At 51.4% G+C, this 12,443-nt stretch overlaps 1 protein-coding gene across 1 annotated transcript; it reads left to right on the forward strand.

The window, feature by feature from the left end:
• Positions 1-351: 351 nt before the first annotated feature.
• On the forward strand, positions 352-5,646 carry fam107b (family with sequence similarity 107 member B). The gene is made up of 3 exons (XM_033016944.1): positions 352-567; positions 3,134-3,284; positions 5,283-5,646. The coding sequence occupies exons 1-3, from the start codon at positions 437-439 to the stop codon at positions 5,403-5,405; spliced, it is 405 nt and encodes a 134-aa protein (XP_032872835.1). The 5' UTR covers positions 352-436; the 3' UTR covers positions 5,406-5,646.
• The last annotated feature ends 6,797 nt before the right edge of the window (positions 5,647-12,443 follow it).

Raw genomic sequence — 12,443 nt, forward strand, 5'->3', positions numbered from 1 at the left:
TTCGGCCCAACTTGCCCACAACGACCAACATGTCCCATCTACACTAGTCCCACTGCCCGTATCCCTCCAAACCTGTCCTATCCATGTACCTGTCTAATCGTTTATTTAACGTTGCGATAATCCCAGCTTCAACTACCTCCTCTGGCAGCTTGTTCCATACACCCACCACCCTCTGTGTGGAAAAGTTACCCCTCGGATTCCTATTAAATATTTTCCCCTTCACCTTAAACCTATGTCCTCTGGTCCTCGATTCCCCTACTCTGGGCAAGAGACTCCTCTTGTGTACGTCTACCTTTAATGTTACCCCTCTCACCTTCAGACACCTGGGATTGGGTGAGATGTGCGGCACCTTTGACTGGATGTTTCTGCTGGTTTTGTTGCAGAGAGAGGGAAGCCAGCGTTGGCTCAGAGCGCGTGGAACACGGGCGAGGGGACGATGGCGGAGGCAGACTATATAGACGACGAGGAGTGCAGTGAACTCATCAAACCCAGGAAGCTGGTCAACCCAGTGAAGACATCGAAAAACCACCAGGACCTGCACAGAGAAATGATCATCAACCAGAAACGGTGGGTCCCACAGACACAGAGAGAGATAGAGAGAGTGTGGACACAGGCCATTCACCCAATATGTCCAGACTGGCCCTTCAGCCCATCATGTCCAGACTGGCCCTTCAGCCCATCATGTCCAGACTGGCCCTTCAGCCCAACATGCCACAGAGTGTGGACACAGGCCATTCAGCCCATCGTGTCCAGACTGGCCCTCCAGCCCAACATGCCATAGAGTGATACAGCACGGAAACAGGCCCTTCAGCCCAACATGACCAGACTGGCCCTCCACCCAACATGCCATAGAGTGATACAGCACGGAAACAGGCCCTTCAGCCCAACATGCCCAGACTGGCCCTTCAGCCCATCATGTCCAGTCTGGCCCTTCAGCCCAACATGTCACAGTGATACAGCATGGAAACAGGCTCTTCAGCCCATCATGTCCAGTCTGGCCCTTCAGCCCAACATGTCATAGAGTGAGACAGCACAGAAACAGGCCCTTCATGTCCCACCTACACTAGTCATGTGATAGGAGTAGAATTAGGCCATTCAGCCCACCAAGTCTACTCCGCCATTCAATCATGGCTGATCTATCTCTCCCTCCTAACCCCATTCTCCTGCCTTCTCCCCATAACCTCTGACACCCGCACTAATCAAGATTCTATCTATCTCCGCCTTACAAACATCCACTGACTTGTGGCCTCCACAGCCGTCTGTGGCAATGAATTCCACAGATTCACCACCCCTGGCTAAAGAAATTCCTCCTCACCTCCTTCCTAAAAGAACGTCCTTTTATTCTGAGGTCGTGCCCTCTGGTCCTAGACTCTCCCACTAGTGCAAACTATCCTCTCCACATCCACTCTATCCAGACCTTTCACTATTCTGTACTCTTCTTCTAAACTCCAGCGAGTACAGGCCCAGTGTCGTCAAACGCTCATCGTACGTTAACCCACTCATTCCTGGGATCGTTCTTGTAAACCTCCTCTGGACCCTCTCCAGAGCCAGCACATCCTTCCTCAGATATAGGGCCCAAAATTGCTCACAATATTCCAAATGCTGCCTAACCAGCGCCTTATAGAGCCTCAGCATTACATGCCTGTTTGTGTATACAGGCCCCCTTGAAATAAATGCTAGCATTGAGTTTGCTTTCTTTACTACCGATTCGACTGCAGATTAACTTTTTGGGAATCCTGCACCAGCTCCCAATTCCCTTTGCACCTCCGATTTCTGGATTCTCTCCCCATTTGGAAAATAGTCAACGCCTTTATTCCTACTGCCAAAATGCACGACTCCACACTTTGTTACACTATATTCCATCTGCCACTTCTCTGCCCACTCTCCCAACCTGTCCAAGTCCTTCTGCAGAGTCCCTGCTTTCTCTACACTACCTCTACCTATTTTCGTATCATCCGCAAACTTGGCCACAAAGCCTTCAATCCCCTCGTCCAAGTCATTAATATACAACGTGAAGAGTAGCGGCCCCAGCACCGAGCCCTGCGGAACTCCGCTAGTCACTGGCAGCCAACCAGAAAATGTCCCACCTGCCTGCGCTTGCCCCATATCCCTCCAAACCTGTCCTATCCATGTACCTGTCTGAATATTTCTTAATCATCTTGTCCAAGTTATTAACGTCCTATAGCCATGTAGCACAGAAACATGTCCTTCAGCCCAACTCAAGTGGCCAGCAGCCCAGACCATCACACAAACCAACCTCCGTTCCACAGACTCCATCTACACCTCACGCTGCCTCGGCAAGGCCAGCAGCATCATCAAGGACCAGTCTCACCCCAGTCACTCCCTCTTCTCCCCTCTCCCATCGGGCAAAATGTATAGGCAATGAATTCCACAGATTCACCACCAACTAGAGATCTCCCATACACCTCATTGGTGCCCCGCAGACTATCTTTAATCAGACTCTACTGGACTTTATCTTGCACTAAATGTTATTCAAAGAAACATAGAAAATAGGTGCAGGAGTAGAGGCCATTCGGCCCTTCGAGCCTGCACCGCCATTCAATATGATCATGGTTGATCATCCAACTCAGTATCCTGTACCTGCCTTCTCTCCATACCCCCTGATCCCTTTAGCCACAAGGGCCACATCTAACTCTCTCTTAAATATAGCCAATGAACTGTGGCCTCAACTACCTTCTCTGGCAGAGAATTCCACAGATTCACCACTCTCTGTGTGAAAAATGTTTTCCTCATCTCGCTCCTAAAAGATTTCCCCCTTATCCTTAAACTGTGACCCCTTGTTCTGGACTTCCCCAACATCGGGAATAATCTTCCTGCATCTAGCCTGTCCAACCCCTTAAGAATTTTGTAAGTTTCTATAAGATCCCCCCTCAATCTTCTAGCTCATTGGTGACCCGCGGACTATCTTTAGTCAGACTCTACTGGACTTTCTCCTGCACTAAATGTTGTTCCCTTTATGATGTATCTGTACTGTGCTGTGGATGACTTGATTGCAATTTTATTTTACTCAAACTACACTACACACTACACTACACACTACAGTAAACGAGGCTGAGCTGCTCTGAGCTAATGGTGTGTGTGCCACCATGTGAGCCTGTGTGTGCATTTACAGGGGGATCGCTCCACAGAATAAGCCAGAGCTGCAGAGGGTGATGGAACAGAGGAAAAGAGACCTGGTGGTGAAGCAGAAGAAGGAGGAGGAGGGGTTGAAGAGATCAGACCTGGAGCAGGAGCTGATGAAACGGCAGCAGAGATTGGACCAGGTGGGTAACGCCAGCGGGCACGAGAGGTTGTGCAGTGGGCACGATACCTCGGGCCAGCCCATCACTGTGTGTTCCCCGAGGTCCGAGCCCACCAACTCCGCGCCGGCCAGCGATCGGCATAACCAACGCTGTCCCACACACGCTAACGGCAACTCACAACTTGTAAGTTGGATAACATGCAACTAAAGTGATCATTGGTCGGCATGGACTTGATGGGCCGAAGGGCCTGTTTTCACGCTGATTCTGGAGAATCAAACTGAACGGTGGCGCAGCGGGAAGAGTTGCTGCCTCACAGCGCCCGGGTTCCATCCTGACTACGGGCGCTGTCTGTACGGAGTTTGCACGTTCTCCCCGTGACCTGCCTGGGTTTTCTCCGGGTGCTCCGGTTTCCTCCCCCAATTTGTGAGTTAATTGGCTTCGGTAAAATTGTAATTTGTCCCTAGTGTGTGTAGGATAGTATTAGTGTGCGGGGACTTGGTGGGCCGAAGGGCCTGTTTCCACTCTGTATGTTCATGTGATAGGAGCAGAAATAGGCCATTCGACCCATCGAGTCTACTCCGCCATTCAACCATGGCTGATCTATCTCTCCTTCCTAACCCCATTCTCCTGCCTTCTCCCCATGACCCCTGACACCCGTACTAATCAAGAATCTATCTATCTCTGTCTTATAAATATCCACTGACTTGTGGCCTCCACAGCCGTCTGTGGCAATGAATTCCACAGATTCACCACCCTCTGACTAAAGAAATTCCTCCTCATCTCCTTCCTAAAGGAACGTCCTTTAATTTTGAGGCTGTGATCTCTAGTCCTAGAGGTGTCTAGAAACAAAACTAAAAACTAAGAACTAGTGTGTATGGGTGATCGCTGGTCGGCACGGACTCAGTGGGCCGAAGGGCCTGTTTTTTTGTGCAGTATTGCTAAACTAAGGTATTGGACAGGCTAGAAGCAGGAAAAATGTTCCCCATGTTGGGGGAGTCCAGAACCAGGGGTCACAGTTTAAGAATAAGAGGTCGACCATTTAGGACTGAGATGAGGAAAAAAGTTTTCACCCAGAGAGTTGTGAATATGTGGGATTCTCTGCCACAGAAGGCAGTGGAGTCCGATTCACTGGATGTTTTCTGGATGGAGAGAGTTAGATTTAGTTCTTGGGGCTAACAGAATCAGGGGATATGGGGAGAAATCAGGAACGGGGTACTGATTGTGGATGATCAGCCATGATCATATTGAATGGCGGTGCTGGCTCGAAGGGCCGAATGGCCTACTCCTGCACCTATTGTCTATGTTTCCATCTAAACCAAGCATTGTGGGGAACACTCCCCAAGGTTGCTGATGTTAGTGGGACAGGCGGAGTAGGCCATTCGGCCCTTCGAGCCAGCACCGCCATTCAATGTGATCATGGCTGATCATACCCAATCAGTACCCCGTTCCTGCCTTCTCCCCAATATCCCCTGACTCCGCTATCTTTAAGAGCCCTATCTAGCTCTCTCTTGAAAGCATCCAGAGAACCGGCCTCCACCGCCCTCTGAGGCAGAGAATTCCACAGACTCACAACTCTCTGTGAGAAAAAATGTTTCCTCGTCTCCGTTCTAAATGGCTTACCCCTTATTCTTAAACTGTGGCCCCTGGTTCTGGACTCCCCCAACATCGGGAACATGTTTCCTGCCTCTAGCGTGTCCAAACCTTTAACAATCTTAAATGTTTCAATGAGATTCCCTCTCATCCTTCTAAACTCCAGAGTGTACAAGCCCAGCTGCTCTATTCTCTCAGCATATGACAGTCCCGCCATCCCGGGAATTAACCTGGTAAACCTACGCTGGGCTCCCTCAATAGCAAGAATGTCCTTCCTCAAAGTAGGGGACCAGAACTGCACACAATACTCCAGGGGTTGTTGCGGGTAGAGTTAGGGGGGGCAGGCAGGGGGGAGGGTCACGGGAAGTTGCAGGAGGTTTGGGGGTACCGCACAATGGTGATCGCTGTTCCCGTTGTGTCGCTGTGTAGATGGAGCAGGAGAAGCTGGAGGCGGTGGAGAGGCAGGAGAACGCACCGGAGTTTGTGAAGATGAAGGACAACCTGCGCAGGACTCGGCACGGGGAGGGGAGCGGAGATGTGGAGGTGTCGTAGGGAAACGCCACCGTTCCTCCGCTCGCTCGCTCGCTAGCAGGCACGCACGCTCGCACTGGCGGACCCAGCCCCTACGCTTCACCCTCACCTACACCACTCGTATCGCAAGATCAAACTACACGGCTAATGCCTGCTCTACCTTGCAACATCATCTCTCCTCACCTCTCCCTCTCCCTCTCTCTCTCCCTCTCTCTCCCTCGCTCTCTCCCTCTCTCTCTCCCTCTCTCCCTCTCTCCCTCTCTCTTCCTCTCTCTCTCTCCCTCTCTCTCTCTCCCTCCCTCTCTCTCTCCCTCTCTCTCCCTCTCCCTCTCTCTCTCCCTCTCTCTCCCTCTTCCCTCTCCATCTCCTCTCCCTCTCCCTCTCCCACTCTTCCCTCTCTCCTCTCCCTCTCCTCTCCCTCTCCCTCTCGCCTCTCCCTCTCCCTCTCCCTCTCTTTCTCATCTTCCTCCCTCCCTCCCTCCCTCCCTCCCTCCCTCTCCCTCCCTCCCTCCCTCCCACCCTCCTTAGCCCCACTCACCCCCAGTCTGACCACTGCGTTGAGTGGACTGGACAGCTCACACCAGGGACGAGAACGACTCACATCTGCGGACTCCGTCTCCGTCTCCGTCTCCGTCTGCGTCTCCGTCACCCCGCGCGCGGCTCACAGCGAGCGGAGAAAGGACATAAAGGGAAAACATTGCCTCTCGTTGTGTGGAAATGCAGCTTTGCCGACCAGGAACCGTAACTACAGCAGCGGTCTGAAGAAGGGTCCCGTCCCCAAGTCATCTCCACAGATGCTGCCTGACCCGCTGAGTTACTCCAGCACTCTGTGTCTAGCATCTAGCTGCCGTTCTTTACACAAACTGAACTGAACGGATACGTTACAGATACCGTGAGTGAATCGAATGTTATGCAAAAAATCAGGAACGTTTCGTCCAACACGGAATATCCTCACAGATTCCAACGAGCCCTAATTCTGATGTATTTTGAGTTTCGTTTTTTTTATTGTTTGTCAAGGTGACTCAAAAAAAAAATCTATAAAATGTTGTGGTTGATAATGGGTTTTATATTTGGTCAGTGTGATGTGTAGGAAATGCCTGCCGGTTTTTTTTTTTTAGAGCGGTCTGATATTTGTTTGTGGTTGTAGCTGTTCGGTGGCGAAGCGATCTCTTGGGACTGTCCCACTGAGGCGATTTTTTGGGCGTCGACAGGCGACCAAAGTTTGGCGATAGTGGCAACAATTTTTGCCACTGCCGTGTGTTTTTCACACAGGGAGTTGTGAGTCTGTGGAATTCTCTGCCTCAGAGGGCGGTGGAGGTAGGTTCTCTGGATGCTTTCAAGAGAGAGCTAGATAGGGCTCTTAAAGATAGCGGAGTCAGGGGATATGGGGAGAAGGCACACAGCACAGAAACAGGCCCAACTTGCCAACATCGACCAACATGTCCCATCTACACAGGTCCCACCTGCCTGCATTTGGCCCATATCCCTCTAAACCTGTCCTATCCATGTACCTGTTTAATTGTTTCCCTGCCTCAGGAGGCGGTGGAGGCCGGTTCTCCGGATACTTTCAGGAGCGAGTTAGATAGGGCTCTTAAAAATAGCGGAGTCAGGGGATATGGGGAGAAGGCAAGAACGGGTACTGATTGGGGATGATCAGCCATGATCACATTGAATGGCGGTGCTGGCTCGAAGGGCCGAATGGCCTACTCCTGCACCTATTGTCTATTGACCTAGGTGAATTCCATTAAAACTAGTCCCTGGCAGTCGCTTAAAGAGTTGCCCGATTGGGACAGTCCCTAAAGATGCTGGCATGCCACCGAGTGTGTTCCGTTTTGGTGGGAATGCATAAAGGGGTTGTACGTTCTTGGCAAAGTGCCGGTGATACTGATGGCAAAGAAGAAATGTTTCACAAAGACCAAGAAATGAACGCAAGTTGGGAGAAGGTCACGTTGTTATGGTTTATTCGATGCTCGGGGAAGATTCATTCTCGTACCCCAAGTGTAAGTGTCTGCTGGTTGGTTAGTGTGTGATCGTACATTGGTGTGCATGGAATGCGTTGATTGTACTAATGGTTTACGTGAATCCCTGCGTCACGTCTTGGGACCGGAGCTTCCGAGCAGCAAGGAACACCTTGTCTCCCTTTCCCAATTTCAGCCAACACTGGAATGGGCGCAGAGAAGATTTACGAGGATGTTGCCAGGACTAGAGGGTGTGAGCTACAGGGAGAGGTTGAGCAGGCTGGGTCTCTATTCCTTGGAGCGCAGGAGGATGAGGGGCGACCTTATAGAGGTGTACAAAATCATGAGAGGAATAGATCGGGTAGACGCACAGAGTCTCTTGCCCAGAGTAGGGGAATCAAGGACCAGAGGACATAGGTTTAAGGTGAAGGGGGAAAGATTTAATAGGTAACTTTTTCACACAGAGGGTGGTGGGTGTATGGAACGAGCTGCCGGAGGAGGTAGTTGAGGCTGGGACTTTCCCAACATTTAAGAAACAGTTAAGACAGGTACATGGATAGGACAGGTTTGGAGGGATATGGACCAAACGCAGGCAGGTGGGACTAGTGTAGATGGGACATGTTGCCGGTGTGGGCAAGCTGGGCCGAAGGGCCTGTTTCCGCGCTGTGGCACTCCAGAGTGAAGAGGGGCTGAAGATGTGTGCTTTTATCTGACGTTTATCTGGAACATTCCGTCACGCCTCACTGCATGTTTACTTCAAGGACAGATTGTTGACGCTATTGGTGGCACGGTGATGCAGCAGGTAGAGCTGCTGCCTCACAGCGCCAGAGACCCGGGTTCGAACCCGACTACGGGTGCTGTCTGTACAGAGTTTGCACGTTCTCCCCGTGACCTGGGTGGGTTTTCTCCGGGTGCTCCGGTTTCCTCCCACACTCCAAAGACGTGCGGGTTTGTGGGTTAATTGGCTTTGGTGTAAATGTGTAAATTGTCCCCAGTGTGTGTGGGATAAGGTGACAGTGTGCGGGGATTGCTGGCCAGCACGGGTTCGGTGGGCCGAAGGGCCTGTTTCCATGCCGTATCTCCAAACTAAATTATACGAAACATCTTAAATAAAATTTCACGGGTGGTCAATCAGCCAAACTCTGCTGTTTGGTGATTGTTGGTTTGGAGCTTTTAATCACGGCACTCGTTCAGATGTTTGAGGAGCAGAAATAGGCCATTCGGCCCATCAAATCTAATCCACCATTCAATTAAATCTGATTTATCTTTACCCCCTAACCCCATTCTCCTGCCTTCTCCCCATAACCCCTGACACCCGCACTAATCAAGAATCTATCTATCTCTGCCTTAAAAAATATCCACTGACTTGTGGCCTCCACAGCCGTCTGTGGCAATGAATTCCACAGATTCACCACCCTCTGGCTAAAGAAATTCCTCCTTGTCTCCCCCCTAAAGGAACGCCCTTTAATTCCGAGGCTGAGCCCTCTGGTCCTGGACTCTCCCACTAGTGGAAGCTCGTTCCATACACCCACCACCCTTTGTGTGAAAAAAGTTAACCATCAGATTCCTGTTAAATCTTCAAACGTTCAAAAGCACAGGCTTGGCGATCGCTTCGCCCAACACCTCCGCTCGGTCCGCACTAACCAACCTGATCTCCCGGTGGCTCAACACTTCAACTCCCCCCTCCCATTCCGTATCCGACCTTTCTGTCCTGGGCCTCCTCCATGGCCAGAGTGAGTCCCACCGTAAATTGGAGGAGCAGCACCTCATAGTTTACACCCCAGCGGTATGAACATTGAATTCTCCAATTTCAATAGTCCCTGCTTTCTCTCTCTTTCCCCTCCCCTTCCCAGCTCCCCCACAGCCCACAGTCTCCGCCTCTTACTTTCTTCTTCCCGCCTCCCCCCCCCCCCCACATTGGGTCTCGACCCGAAACGTCACCTATTCCTTCGCTCCATAGATGCTGCCTGACCCGCTGAGTTACTCCAGCACTCTGTGAAACGTCACCTATCCTTGTTCTCCACAGATGCTGCCTGACCCGCTGAGTTACTCCAGCACTCTGTGAAACGTCACCTATCCATGTTCTCCACAGATGCTGCCTGGCCTGCTGAGTTATGGTGCAGCAGCATCTATGGAGCGAAGGAAATAGGCAACGTTTCGAGCCGAAACCCTTCTGGAAATAGGCAACGTTTCGGGCCGAAACCCGGAAGGGTTTCGACCCGAAACGTTGCCTATTTCCTTAGCTCCATAGATGCTGCTGCACCCGCTGAGTTACTCCAGCACTCTGTGTAACGTCACCTATCCATGTTCCCCACAGATGCTGCCTGACCCGCTGAGTTACTCCAGCATTTTGTGTCTATCTTCGGTGTAAACCGGCATCTGCAGTTCCTTCCTACACATACAGATCTCAGAGATGCACTGAATGATACCGAGACAGAGAGACGACACTGTTAGAGGAGATCGATGCTGCCAACTCTGCTCATCAACCCTCCTAAGGGCCTGTCCCACTTAGACTATTTTTAGGCGATTGCTGGTGACTGTCATGGCCGTAGCAGGTCGCTGTAAAAACGGCGACTGGACCCCCGCCTACAATATAACATTTGTAATAGAATCATTACTTGTAACAACAAAAAAAACACAACGTCCGCACCCGGCAACAACCTACATCACCTGGGCCACAACGACAACAGCGCCTACGTCAGGAAAAGTCAAGCTACGCTCATTGGGGGTCAAACCCACAGTCGCCGACTGTCTCCGAAAAACGTCCAACATGTTGAAAATCCAGCGGCCACCAGAAAGACGCTACGACTCTTTGGGCGACTGAGGAGACGACTCGCGGCCGTTCACGCGGCACCATGTGGCGATCGCCGGAAGTCGCCTAAAAAATATCGCCTATGTGGGACAGGCCCTTTGCACTCCGTTCCAGATCACCTTCGATTGTTTCCAAACCCCCCCCACTGTGATTGTCTGTACTGAAGTCGTACAAATGAACTTGTTGAAAACGTTAAGCGAATTTTAACATTGCCGCGCGGTTTGTCTTTTATGAAATAAAAACAACGAACTCTTGTGAGATGATGTGAGTTGAGTTTATCGTCCCGTGTAGCGAGGTACAGGGAAACGCTTTTTATGTTGCGCGCTAACCAGTCAGCGGAAAGACAACACGTGATTGTGGGTCCGCAGTGGACAGAAACCAGAGCACAGAGGACAGAGGACAGAGGACAAAAAACAGAGGACACAGGATGAAGGGAGAGGATTAAACGAGTGGAGCGCTTGTAATGCGTGATTACAGATCTAGCCTGGGTGGGCCGCCATCTTGGATAGAGTGGATGTGGAGAGGATGTTTCCACTCGTGGGAGAGTCTAGGACCAGAGGTCACAGCCTCAGAATTAAAGGACTTTCCTTTAGGAAGGAGATGAGGAGGAATTTCGTTAGCCAGAGGGTGGTGAATCTGTGGAATTCATTGCCACAGACGGCTGTGGAGGCCACAAGTCAGTGGATATTTTTAAGGCGGAGATTAACAGATTCTTAATTAGTGCGGGCGTCGGGGATAATGGGGAGAAGGCAGGAGAATGGGGTTAGGAGGGAGAGATAGATCAGCCATGGTGGAGTAGACTCGATGGGCCGAATGGCCTACCTCTGCTCCTTGTATTTATTTTGGATGATAAAGTTTGTTTTGCACATCTCTCTGTATAAGGTAAGTTGTGTGTGTGTGTGTGTGTGTGTGTGCGTGTGTGTGTGTGTGTGCGTGTGTGTGTGTGTGCGTGTGTGTGTGTGTGTCTGTGCGTGTGTGTGTATGTGTCTGCATGTGTGTGCGTGTGTGTGTGCGCGTGTGTGTGTCTGCGTGTGTGTGTGCGTGTGTGTGTGTGTGCATGTGTGTGTGTGCGTGCGTGTGCGTGCGTATGTGCGTGCGTATGTGTGTGTGCGTGCGTGTGTGTGTGTGCGCGTGTGTGCGTGCGTGTGTGTGCGTGTGCGTGTGTGCGTGCGTGCGTGTGTGTGTGTGTGTGCGTGCGTGTGTGTGTGTGTGTGTGTGTTGAAGGTTATTGATCTCAGTAGTAATGGAAGGTAGACAAAAATGCTGGAGAAACTCAGTGGGTGAGGCAGCATCTATGGAGAGAAGGAATCGGTGACGATTCGGGTCGAGACCCTTCTTCAGACTGATGTGGGGGGAGCGGGAAGAAGAAAGGAAGAGGAATGTGGGAGGAAACCGGAGCACCCGGAGAAAACCCACGCAGTTCACGGGGAGAACGTGCAAACTCCGTACAGACAGCACCCGTAGTCAGGATGGAACCCGGGTCTCTGGCGCCGTGAGGCAGCAGCTCTACCCGCTGCACCACCTTGACGCCCCTTTTTACACAGATTCACAGCCCTCGGGGTGAAGTCAGCTCTCCTCGTCTCTGGCCATGACCACAGCTGCAAATACTGTACGGTCCCCGTGTAAGTGAGGGGGTGGTCAGACAGTCACTGCGCACGGACACACGACCTCTGCTGGCCAGAGACAGAGACACACACACGTAGACACAGACACACACATAGACACACACACGTAGACACAGACACACACAGACACACACACACACACATACACATAGACACACACACACACACACACACATACACACACACACACACACACGTAGACACAGACACACACATAGACACACACACGCACACATACACACACAGACACACACACACCCACACACCACACACACACACACACACCACACACACACACACACACGTACACTGCAGGTTACGTTCTGTACGTCGCGCCCCCGTGGTATTTGGCGCAGGCGGGGGAGATTTTCTGAGTGATTAACGTACAAACCGTGGCAGGTGGATTGTATTTGCTGATCACCCTGAGACCACAGCTTTCTCCAGCAGCAGTTGCCATGGTTACATGTTTGCTCACAGGCCCAGCGGCGAAGAGTTAATTCCGAAGACAGACACAGAGTGCCGGAGTAACTCAGCGGGTCAGGCAGCATCTGTGGAGAACATGGATAGGTGCCGCTGAAATTAACTGAAGGGTCTCGACCCGAAACGTCACCTATCCATGTTCTCCACAGATGCTGCCTGACCCGCTGAGTTATGGTGCAGCAGC

This window comes from Amblyraja radiata, unplaced genomic scaffold, assembly GCF_010909765.2.
Source record: "Amblyraja radiata isolate CabotCenter1 unplaced genomic scaffold, sAmbRad1.1.pri scaffold_691_ctg1, whole genome shotgun sequence".
Lineage (NCBI taxonomy): Eukaryota > Metazoa > Chordata > Chondrichthyes > Rajiformes > Rajidae > Amblyraja > Amblyraja radiata.

Bases quoted from the DNA above. Each gene is read 5' to 3' on its own strand.
- fam107b (XM_033016944.1), top strand. From the start codon at position 437: ATGGCGGAGGCAGACTATATAGACGACGAGGAGTGCAGTGAACTCATC. The intron at 568-3,133 runs GTGGGTCCCACA...GTGCATTTACAG, and splicing joins ATGATCATCAACCAGAAACG to GGGGATCGCTCCACAGAATA. The intron at 3,285-5,282 runs GTGGGTAACGCC...GTCGCTGTGTAG, and splicing joins GGCAGCAGAGATTGGACCAG to ATGGAGCAGGAGAAGCTGGA.